At 45.5% G+C, this 12,505-nt stretch overlaps 1 protein-coding gene across 1 annotated transcript in view; it reads left to right on the plus strand.

The window, feature by feature from the left end:
• Positions 1–12,505, plus strand: part of FRMD4B (FERM domain containing 4B) — a 293,986-nt gene that overhangs the window by 109,450 nt on the left and 172,031 nt on the right. The window contains exon 6 of the mRNA XM_082264943.1: positions 9,473–9,529. Within this exon, the coding sequence (XP_082121069.1) occupies positions 9,473–9,529 (57 nt within the window). The remainder of the gene's footprint in view (positions 1–9,472; positions 9,530–12,505) is intronic.

Genomic DNA, 12,505 nt, shown 5'->3' on the forward strand with positions numbered 1-12,505 from the left:
CTGCTAAAACTGGGAGGGGGGGAGACAAGACCAGTCACCCTGCACAAGGAGAGAGAGCAGCAGTGAGCGGTCTTTTTTACAGGAAGATCCTGCACAGAAGCAAAGTTTCACACAGAATCAGTGACGGCCCGTCCATTAGGGGCGCAGGGGCTGCCCCCCTCTCCTTGCGTCTAACCCAGGGCACCAGATTCATGGATTCCAATGAGGGTTTTCTTTTTTTTTTCAAGCATGTGATTAGAGGCAGAGGCTCTAATAGGCTTCAAAAAAGGGTGGGCTCCGGGAGCAGAGCACTGCGCCCTGATCCCACCCAGTTGTGTGACAATAGCGAATGAATATTTGCTATTGCCACACTGATTCTCCTCCCAGCAAATCAGGAAGCGGGTCCTGAGACCTGTTTCCCAATTGGCCAAAGGAGAAGACGTCCTATTGGCGGAGGAGGAGGGAGGAGACGGCCACGACTGGTGACCGATTGAGCACCAGCCACCACTGCACAGGATAGTCAGGATAGCCTAAACCTGTGTTGGAGCGATTTAGAAACTTGGCTCAGATTTTCCTGCTCTCTGTGTGGTCCCATTGAGGGGATTTCTCCTCAATTCCTGCCCCCGTGACAACATGTCATCTGCTGTGACTGGCCCCTAACATTTTTTGTTGCTGGAAACAATTGTATGTGTTTTGCTGCAATTTGTAGCTCAGTTGATTCTTTTTGTCTTTTTGCAACATTGAGGCTGGGTTCACACAGACATTGCATGTGATTCGCACCGCATTGCTGTGCAGGTACCATGCGATGTCTGTGCAATGCAAATTCAGCCATACAAACTGTATGGCTGAAATCGCAGCACATTGGCACCATAATAGTGCAGGACCCTTTTCTTGGTCCGCACTGGAATCGGATCGCATCGGTGTTCACACCTATGTGATCTGATTCCTGCACCATTTGACAATTGGCACTGCGATCTGCTAACTTATCTGGGGGTTTCATTAACTTTACATTGACACCCGCAGCGGTTTGCAGAACCAGTGTGCGATGCTGGATCGCAGGGTTTCTGGCATCGCACCAGTGTGAACTGGGACTGAGTACAGAATCAGCAGCTTTAGTTCCAGTTCATACTGGTGCGATGCGGGAAACCCTGCGACGTGTGAACCGGGACTGAGTACAGAATCAGCAGCTTTAGTCCCAGTTCATACTGGTGCGATGCGGGAAACCCTGCGACGTGTGAACCGGGACTGAGTACAGAATCAGCAGCTTTAGTCCCAGTTCATACTGGTGCGATGCGGGAAACCCTGCGACGTGTGAACCGGGACTGAGTACAGAATCAGCAGCTTTAGTTTCAGGTTAATAATGGTGCTATGTGGGAAACCCTGCGATTCAGAGCCTGTTCCCGCATCACACCTGAATCACACACTGGTTCACACTGATATCTGTGAACCGCTGAGGGTGTCAATGTAAAGTTAATGACGCCCCCAGATGGGTTTGCAGATCGCAGTGCAAACTGTCAAATGTTGTAGGAAGCAGATTGCATAGGTTTGAACACCCATGCGATCCGATTTAGTGCGGACCAAGAAAAGGGTCCTGCACCATTTTGGTGTGAATTCGATGCGATTTCAGCCATACAGTTGGTATGGCTGAATTCGCATCACACAGACATTGCGATCTACACAGAAATGCGGTGCGAATTACATGCAATGTCTGTCATCGTACCAGTGTGATCCCAGCCTTAGTCGTCTTATCCAATGTAGCTGCTGATCATCATGTGACACCGGCAATCTATGGCTGCAGAGACACTGCAAACCCACATTACTAGAAAACATAAGCAGAGAGATTAGCAGCGGCTACAAATCTCTGTGATAATGTTGCTGGTCTGACATGGCCCCCGGGGCGTACAATACAAACATACACACTTGCAGATACGGAGATCAAAATAGTTCAGTTTACACACAATAATCTGCACACCTCCAGCGAGCCGAATTCCATTTTTTGGGGCAAAGAAATATCATGGATTAAGTATTTCAGCTCAGCTCTAAAATTATCTATATGTCATAGTTGCTGCACTGCGGGGATATCACCCTAAGCCCTGGTTCACACCAGTGCGACTTCAAAGTTGCATGACAGGCTGCACCCCATTTGTGAATTTGAAGAAAAATTCCTGCACTATTTCTGTGCAATTTCAGTGTGACTTGCATTGACATAATAGTCGCACTGGTGTGGACAAGGGCTTACTCTAAGAAAACGATAAAAGCACAGAGGGCGCACCGGCCTAGCGCATTACAATTAAAATCTGTGTGCATCATACTCGCAAACAAATGACTTGTTCAAGCGTGATGAAATATATATACAAGTGTGTATGTGTATCTATGTGTGTGTGTGTGTGTATATATATATATATAACAGTCCACCAAAATTCCATGCAGCATATTCTACTAATTGGAGGATGTAATGCAATATAGGATAGGATAGAATGTGATGCAATAGTGGGATGTAGTTCTCCAAATGCAAGTGGTTGTAAACCCCTACATAACAAATAAATACTTACATAAGTTGTACCTGTTTAACTGCAGTCTTCTCTACACTTATTCAAAGTCCAGAATTTACACAGCCTGTCTGAGCTTTCAGAAAACGGGGCAGAGCCTAGTATGGATTGCTCAGAGATCCCATTGAAGGGGCACACAGAGCTTTTTTTTTTATTTTTTTTTTCCTTGTCCACAGTGGTGCAAAAACCTGAAACAAAAAACATGCGTGTAAAACTAACGCTAAAAAGTGAACTTAAGGGTGGGCTTTAGTCTACCCCCTGAAGGGGTAGGACCTCTACCCTGATCCCCCGGGGCACCAGTCTCCTGACAGGGACATGGGATACCAATGGTCTGCCTAGCCAGAAGGCCTGGCAAACCTTCTTCTAGGTCAGCCGAAGCTGACCTAGAAGTACCGCGTTTAAATGGGAAATACTTGGTCGAGGGGCTCTCCCGAAGAGAGATCCCCCAGGGGCCGGGAAGAAGGAACCTGAGGGCTACACCTTCCCCCCCCCCCCCTCCCAGACGTCAGGGTGAGCCTGAAGGACACCCTTCATCCAGTGAAAAAACACACAAAAGTGAAAGTGAGACAAAATGTGGGAGAAAAATAAAATAAATAAGTGGCTGTGCAATAGTGCACTAGCCGGGTCCTGGAAGACAAAATTGAAGCCAAAAGGCCCAGCCCTAAAAGGCGCAGTGTATAAGCGTTTGGTGACTGTGACCATGTGTCTTTTCACGCAGTGGGGTCTCACACCTAGGTGTTACCAAGAGCACCCCTAGGGCGACCACTCGCAGGGGGCACAGACACCGTGGACTCCCTGCCTTCCCAGCCCATTGCAAGACACGGTAGATCCCTCAAACCAGGAGGTACTGGGCTCTTCCAGTTTTCCCGGGGGGATTACTCCCATGATGCTCCAACTCCCATTTGGCGCCCCAGTTTCTGTCCCAGCCGGTATTAACCTTCCAAGCCCCCATTACTCCAGCAGGGACACCTAGCCAGACACTCGCACCTTGGTGAGGTCAGAATACCAGCATGACACCCCTACTGGATCACTGAATATAACAGATTTTTTACAGGAAAAAACCCGTAAGTGAACAAAAAATGTGCATTTGAAACACACACTAAAAAGTGCATTTAAGTATGTGCTTTTTGTCCACCCCCCAAAGGAGTAGGACCTCTACCCTAATCCCTCGGGGCGCAAGGCTCCTGACAGGGACAAAGGGTTTACAATGGTCTGCCTAGCCAGAAGACCTATCAGACCCCGTTCTTGTAGGTCAGCCAAAGCCGACCATAGAATACTTGGTTGGGGGTTCTCCCGAAGAGAGACCCCCCTAGGGGCAGGGGAGAACGGAACTTGAGGGCCACACATCCTCCCCCTGGACGTCAGGGCAAGCCCGAGGACTCACACCCTTCATCCAATGAGAAAACTACACACAAAAGTGAAAACCGTGACAAACAGTGGAAGAAAAATAAATTGTGAATAAAAAAGGGGCTGTGCAATAGTGCACTGGCCGGGCCCTGAGGCCTGGTAGACAAAAATTGCCCCGGACTTAGCCAAAAGGCCCAGACCTTTTCACACAGTGGGGTCCCACACCCAACTGTTACTAAGACCCCCCCCCCCCCAAGGGTGGCCACTCCCAGACACTGCGGACTCTCTGCCTTCCCAGCCCATGGCCAGACAAGGAAGAATGTTCAAAACAGGAGGTAAAAGGCTTTTCCATCTTTAGCAGGGGAATTACTCCAGTGCCTGTGGGCGCCCGGCTTCTCCTTCCAGCCTGTACTAACCTTCCAAGTCCCCTCCACTCTAGCAGAGATTCATACCTATACATTCCAACCTTGGACAGGCCAGAATGACAGCACAGAACCCCTACTGGATCACTGATAAGAACAGCTACTACACTTGATCACAGAACTGATGCTGTCCATCACAGGCTGTGTGCTGGGGCTCCCTTCCCGTCACCTTTTTTCCATTGGTGTGAAAACCTTGTCAGAGGTGACATATGCTGATAGCAGAGGAATGAAGTAGCAGACAGAAATTACACTTAGTGCTCTGGATTAAGACAAGTACATGCTTATAGGTTATTTGGCTCCTGTCTAAATTGGCTAGTAAGTGTATGTATGGCCCTAATATGTGTATGTATGAATGTGAGTTAGGGACCTTAGATTGTAAGCTCCATGAGGACAGCGACTGATGTGAATGTACAATATACAGTGCCTTGCGAAAGTATTCGGCCCTCTTGAACTTTGACCTTTTGCCACATTTCAGACTTCAAACATAAAGATATAAGATTTGGGAAATCTTTTTGTATCCAAATCCGGCTTTAAACTTCTCCACAACAGTATCTCGGACCTGCCTGGTGTGTTCCTTGTTCTTCATGAAGCTCTCTGCGCTTTAAACGGACCTCTGAGACTATCACAGTGCAGGTGCATTTATACGGAGACTTGATTACACACAGGTGGATTCTATTTATCATCATTAGTCATTTAGGTCAACATTGGATCATTCAGAGATCCCCACTGAACTTCTGGAGAGAGTTTGCTGCACTGAAAGTAAAGGGGCTGAATAATTTTGCACGCCCAATTTTTCAGTTTTTTGTTAAAAATTTTTGAAATATCCAATAAATTTCATTCCACTTCATGATTGTGTCCCACTTGTTGATTCTTCACAAAGAATTACAGTTTTATATCTTTATGTTTGAAGCCTGAAATGTGGCAAAAGGTCGAAAAGTTCAAGGGGGCTGAATACTTTCGCAAGGCACTGTATATGTAAAGCGCTGTGTAAATTGATGGCGCTATATAAGTACCTGTAATAAATAAAATTCATAAAAGCGAAAGTTTAGCTTCTATGACTGGAGGAGGTGGGCGGAAAGGGTGGGCGTAATTAGCACTCTTGATGATTTTTGCTAGCAGGTCCGTCCACAAATCGAATTTTGTCCGATTCAGCAGGAGATATATTTCACCCAAAGCTAAACTCCCGGATAGACAAATGCTGTCAAGATACAAGATCCATATGTATTCTTTCTTAAATCCTGGTGTGCTTTGTCTATTTCTTCCAGTTCTATGCAATAATCTGGTGTGAAACGTTATGTCTTCCTATAATGAAGGCCGCCCACTGCTGCTCTCTCTCCTTATGCAGGAGTTCTGGTCTTGTCTCCACCCCCTTCTGTACTTTTCTGCAGGAAGGCTGTAGTGGGTGGAGTTTCTGGGCCCCTCCCACACCTCTGCTCTCTGCACAGGCTATGTACAGAACAGTGATGATGTCACTGCTACCTTTACAAGTTGCAAAGGCATTTGGCACACTAAGTGGATTTTTATCCATATGGAGGACCTCCATCAACCAGTGCAGATATACTAGATGATTCTCTGAACAAAATCGCTCTCACTGTGGGTAATACACACACACCTTTCATCGTCTTACGGTCCTTGTATGTGCAGGAGCCTTGCGATTTGGCTACATTTGTTTTGGTTTGATGTGCTTGATAGCGCATATATTGGAGCATGCCATTGCTATACATGTCTTCTTTGTATATTTGATGATGTTGTATCCACTTTACCACCGGAGGGAGGATTTTGCTGTCTTACGTCTGGGCCACTTTTTGCCATTCGGCGCTGTGCTACTTTAACTGACAATTGCGCGGTCCTGCGACGCTCTACCCAAACGAAATTTACGTCCTTTTTTTCCCACAAACAGAGCTTTCTTTTGGTGGTATTTAATCACCTGTGCGACTTTTTTTTTTTTTTTTTTTTACTTTTTGCGCTATAAACAAAAAAAGAGCGTACATTTTGAAAAAATAACAATATTTTTCACATTTTTTTTTTATATGAAATTCCCCCCCTCAAAAAAACGTAAAAATCTAAATTTTTTTAAATTTTTGCCCAATTTGTTTTCTACTACCTATGTTTGGTAAAAAAAAAATCACAATAAGCGTATTTTGATTGGTTTGCACAAAAGTTATTGCGTTTTCTAACTAAGGGAAAGATTTTTGTCATTTTTGGTGGTTTTTTTTTTTAACGAGAAATGGCGGCGATCTGCAATTTTTTTTTTTTTTTTGTGGGACTGCGACATTGCGGCGCACAGATCGGAAACCTTGACTGACATTTTCGACACTTTTGGGGGTACCAGTGACATTACTACAGTAATCAGTGCTATACATATGCACTGTTACTGTAATAATGACACTGGCAGGGAAGGGGGTTAATTTTATTGGAGATGGAGGGGGTAATGTATGCCTGGTGCTTACTGACGTGTGTGGGGGGAGGTGACTGAGTGACACAGGGACAGATTGCAGGTTCAGCTATGCTGAACCCTGCAATCTGTCCCTGCCTGTCACTTAGGAGATCCGCCCGATTTGTTTACACAAGCGGGCGGATCTCCAGACTGGATTCCCCGACGATCGGGGAAGAGCAGCGGCGATCGCCGCCGCTCCTCCCCTGGCCCCACTCCCGCTGTGAATGAATACAGCGGGAGCGAGCCTCCGGGGGCGCGCGTGCGCCGCCCACAAGGGGAGGAGTCCAGCGACGTAGGTCTACGTCGCTGGACGGGAACTAACCACTTTGCTGCAGTAGAGCTCCAGTGAGCAGTCGGCAAGTGAGTATATCTGCACCCATTTCTCCCCCCGAAGAAGGAAGGAACATATGTTTCTCAAATGCATAGGTTTGCTCGGTGAACAACCACAAGGATTTTGGCTTTCCACCTCTTTGGGTCAACGTGGTGTTCCAGCATATCCGAGCCTTAGGGTGCTTTATGTAAACCATGCCCTATGTCATCATGTTATGGATTTCATGATGTGATGTATTTCTGACCATGTGGTCAGTTTTTAGAATGTTTAATAAAAAATGTTAATTTTTAAACACTACATTTCTACTATCCTTTCTATTCTGCCTTAATTGCCAGTTCACAAATATGCAATGACAGACATCGCATGTGATTTGGAGCGCACTGTTCTGCAAATCACATGCAATATCTGTGTGTTGCGAATTCAGCCATACAGATTGTATGGCTGAATTTGCATTGCATTCAGACCAAAGTCGCACAGGACCCTTTTTTTTGGTCTGCACAAGAATCGAATCGCAGGGGTGTTTTCTCACTGATGTGATCTGATTCATGTCCGAACTGACAGTTCACACTGCGATATGTGAGCTGATCTGGAGGTGTCGTTAACTTTGTATTGACACCCCCAGCGATTTGCATATGGCGGTGTGAACTGCCTGCAAGTTGAGTGCAATGCGGGAACCCACAGTGGATTCGCAGGGTTCCCACATCGCATATGTATGAACCGGCACTAAAAGTCCCAATTAGAGTGATAATGTTCTATATTTTCCTATAATAAAGACGACTCATGCCTCGTTTCCACTGAGCGGTGCGGTTTGGTACGGTACGCAATTTTTGTCATTTCCATTGTCAAAAGTTGTGAATGGTACCCTAATTCCTAACCGAAACGTTACGTACCACTTTTTTGGGACCCTTTCGTTGGGGTACCAAGCACATTAGTACCGTACCAACAGGGTGGAGCTACACTGTTGAGGTACTGTTGAGCTGAGGTACTGTTGGCGGTGGAAACGCAAGCCTGATCAAGGTGTACTGTTCAGAACCGTATGGAAATGTACAGAACCGTACCGCTCAGTGGAAACAAGGCATTAGTGTTCCTCTCTCTCTCTTTATGCAGGGGTACTGGTCTTGTCTCCACCCCCTCCTGTACTTTTCTGCAGGAAGGCTGTAGTGGGTGGAGTTTCTGGGCCCCTCCCACAGCTCTGCTCTCTGCACAGGTTATGTACAGCACAGCGATGATGTCACTGCTACTTTTACAAGTTAAAGAGGAAGTGAACCCTCCTCTGACACTTGTACCTATAGGTAAGTCTATATTAAGGCTTACCTATAGGTACTGAAAATATCTCCTAAACATGTACCGTATAGGAGATATTTACCTTACATGCAGTCAGTGACGTCACTGGCGCATGCGCTCTGAAGAAACGGCTGCTGGTGCCGTTTCTTCAGAGCCCGTGCCGTGACCGTCGGCTCCCGCGCACGCCGTCACAGCGGCTCTGGCCAATCAGATGGCCGAATGCCGCGATCCCGGAAGACGGGCGACTGGACATGTCACCCGTCATACAGGTAAGCGGGCAGCACGGCGGGGGCTCGTTCTAAGGTAAGTATTTCATAATGAGCTAGTATGCGATGCATACTAGCTCATTATGCGTTTCTCTTACAGGTTGCAAAAAAAAAAAGTTGTATGGGTTTACAACCTCTTTAATCTCTGGGGTTGTAAAGGCATTTGACACACACTAAGTGGATTTTTATCCTTAATGGCTATTGAGGAATATAAATAAAAGTTTTTCTGCCTGAAGTTCAGCTTTAAACTTTCCTTACTTTATTTAAAATAAAAAAAGGTGGAGTTGGGTTTTTAGTAATTATTATTATACAGGATTTATATAGGGTTTGTGCAGCGCTTTACATATTAATAATAGAAGCCGTACTTGGTGCAGACATGCCTGTAAATGACAGTTTAAGAACATCATTATGTATTATTATACTGCTGTAGATTAAAAAAAAACAAAAAAAAACAAAAAAAAACAGGCTAGACATAAAACAGCAAGTCCAGGCTTTGTGTCCTCATGCACTTGTCTTTGAGCATCAGACCGCACCATTACAAGCTGAGGGGGGGGGGGGAGAGCTGTACAAACTTAGCTGACTTAATGCACTACCCTCCCCCTGAACACAGAAAATCATTCTATAATTATAATATTGCATGCTCCATCCCTTTGCATTGATAGCGAATTCTCCCCATCTGGTAGCATACAGCTCGCACCTTCACACAGACAGCCAACTCTTCCAAAGACAGGCTCCCCCCCTGTAGCATGGAATGGTATGATCTGTTGGTGTAACAGAAGCTGGAGGTATACAGCAGTGACAGGCATGTACTCGTTGGGATCACTCAGCTGGAGCTGACCATCTCCTTGTCTTTGCAGGGGCAGATAGACGTGGCCAGTGAGACTGTCTTCAAGTTGTCTGCACTCATCCTGCAGGTAAGAATTCTCACACGAAATTTTTTTTTCCATATTAAAATCCAAACAGGAAAAAAGTTGTTGAAGTTTGTGCCGTGTACCTGCTGAGTGTATGGCGGATCTTGTGTCACAGCATGTAACTCAATCATCATGACACCTGGATTACCTGGATTGCATGTTCTCTTTTTTTTTTTTTTTCCAAAATGGAGTTTGCATGTTCTCTCTCTGCTTGTGTGGGTTTCCTCCTACACTCCATAGACATGCTGGTAGGTTGATTGGCTCCTGTCTGAATTGATGGGGACTTTTAGATTGTAAGCTCCTTAGTAGTAAAGTAGTAAAGCGATGTTTAGAATGACAGCAAATTCATTTGCAGTTGGTGATAGCATTGTCAGGATGAAGTTGATTTGTTTGGGGGACTTAACCACTTCTGGACCGGGAAGGTTTTACCCCCTTAATAAACAGGCCATTTTTTGTGATTCGGCACTGCGTTACTTTGACAGTTGCGAGGTCGTGCGGCGCTGTACCCAAACAAAATTGATGTCTTTTTTTTCCCACCTGCAAATAGAGATTTCTTTTGGTGGTGTTTGATCACCTGTGTGTTTTTTTTTTTTTTTTTTTTTTTTTTTTTTTGCGCTATAAACCAAAAAGGGTAACAATTCTGCAAAAAAAAACCCAATATTTTCACATTCTGCTATATATTATTCCCAATAATAATAATAAAAAAAATGCAAAAATCAAATTTTCATCATATTAGACCAATTTGTATTCTGCTACATATTTTTGGTAACAAAAAATCCCAATAAGCGTTTTTTGATTGGTTTGCACAAAAGTTATCACGTCTGCAAACTAGCGGAAAGATTCATGTCCATATTTATTTATTTATATTTTTTTTTATTAGTAATGGCGGTGATCAGCGATTTTTAGCGGCACTGCCACATTGCGGCAAACAAATCTGACCCCTTACTGACCTTTTTGACACTTTTGGGGGGACCACAGTGACATTACTACAGTAATCGGTGCTAAAAATATGCACTGCTACTGGCATGGAAGGGGTTAACCCAGGGGGGATCAAAGGGTGAAGTGTATGCCTAGGGGGTGTTTTCTAACTGTGGGGGGGGGGGTGGGCTTGTGGAATCGGCACAGGGACCTGTGATCCTAAATAGAAGGATCACAGGTGCTCTGTGCTGATTCCTGAGAGAGCAACGGTCTGCTGTGTTTACAACAGCAGACCGCTGTTCTCTCTCCATGGGGAGTGATCGCAGGTGCTTGCACTACAGTCTAATCATTTAGCTTATAAAGGGCATTACCCTAATGGGCCATACACACTATAAGATTTTCTGAAGACTTTTTCCTTTAGACTTACCAAAACCACATAATATGAGGTCAAATCTAAACACTTTCAATTTGTATGCAATCTGGCAGGCCCTTGCACTACATAGAAAAGGTAAATCTGAACGAAATCTGACAACAAAAGTTGGATAGTGTGTATCCAGCTTAAGGCTCCTTTCACACAGTAAGTCCGTCAAACGGACTCCGTTTTTCTCAGCGGTGGATCGATCCGCCAATCCCCCGCTGAGCAGGACAATGACTGCTGTTCTCCACGCTGTGTACGGAGACACAGCTGTCACAGCCCCATAGATCTCTATGGGGGAATCGGATCTGATCCGCTGGATGGATGGAAAATAGGGTTTCTATCCGTCCAGATTTGACGGATCGGATTGGATGTCAGCGGACATGTCTCTGCTGACATCCGATGCCCCATAGGAATGCATGGGGGGACCGTTCAGATCCGCCAAAAAAACGGACAGGCGGATCTGAACGGTCCACCTGTGTGAAAGGGGCCAAAATCCGAACTTCTAATTAATACAACGCTAAAAGCAATAGTGGGCGCTATCCCATGTTAGTCACGATCCCATGTTAACCAATCAAAATAAAGGTTTTTGATTGGGACTGTGCTAGAATTCCAAAGCTTCACAGATGTTAAAATGTGGCGATTAGCCCCAATGAGGCTTGCCGCTGATTTGTATCGTTTTCAATATCTTTTTATTAATTTCATAACATTACAAGACATTACAATAACCAAAAAAAAACAACATGTATACATAACCAAAAAACATGGTGTTCCCAGAGTATACACGTTGCATCACCTGTCACATACCCTAAAGGTTTATACTACTCCTCCCCCCCCCAAAAAAAATAGAAAAACCCACAACACCATACCACCCCCCCCCCCCCCCAACCTTGAATTAGTGAACTTTATAGAAAACATTTTAATGTATATTAGACCGCATTCACACTGGTACGACTTGGACCGCGACTTGTCAGCCTGACAAGTCGCGGTCCTCACGCTCCCATTGTGTAGTACAGGAGCCGTTCTAATAGGAGGGACACAAGTCGCTCTGACTTAGAAAAAGGGTCCTGCATTGCCTTGACTTCCATTATGTGAAGTCCGTGCAAGTCGTTCTGCACGCGACTTCACAGGTCGTCCCCTAAGTCGGAGCGACCTAATGTGAACGGAGGCTGAGTCCCCGTTCATACTAAGGCGACCTGGTCGCCTCACAGGTCGCCTTCTATAGGGAAGCTGCGGACCCGTTCTAATAAGAGCGACACAAGTCGCTCCGACTTAGAAAAAGGGTCCGGAGCTTCTTTGGGGCGACCCGGAGGCGACCGCCATAGACTTCAATGTTATGAAGTCCGTGGCGGCCGCTCCGAGGTCGCGGCGCGCTGCTCGCACCCCGACCTCGGAGGTCGCCCCCCCAAGTCGGATTGCGGCAATGTGAACGGGGCCTGAGTGATAAATTAAGAAGAGTATCCCAAAATATTAAACCATTCAACTACAAATACCATCCTGTGAAAATGTGAAGAGAGGGAAAAAAAAAAACACAGAATTTTTTTTGTTTTTGTTTTAATTCCCTCCCCTCCCCTCCCCTCCCCTCCTAGCACCACTCCCTAACACCATCCAATTACCTTCAATTGGTGAATTATTTTTTGTATTAT

Source organism: Pelophylax lessonae (assembly GCF_965119305.1).
Source record: "Pelophylax lessonae genome assembly, chromosome: 8".
Lineage (NCBI taxonomy): Eukaryota > Metazoa > Chordata > Amphibia > Anura > Ranidae > Pelophylax > Pelophylax lessonae.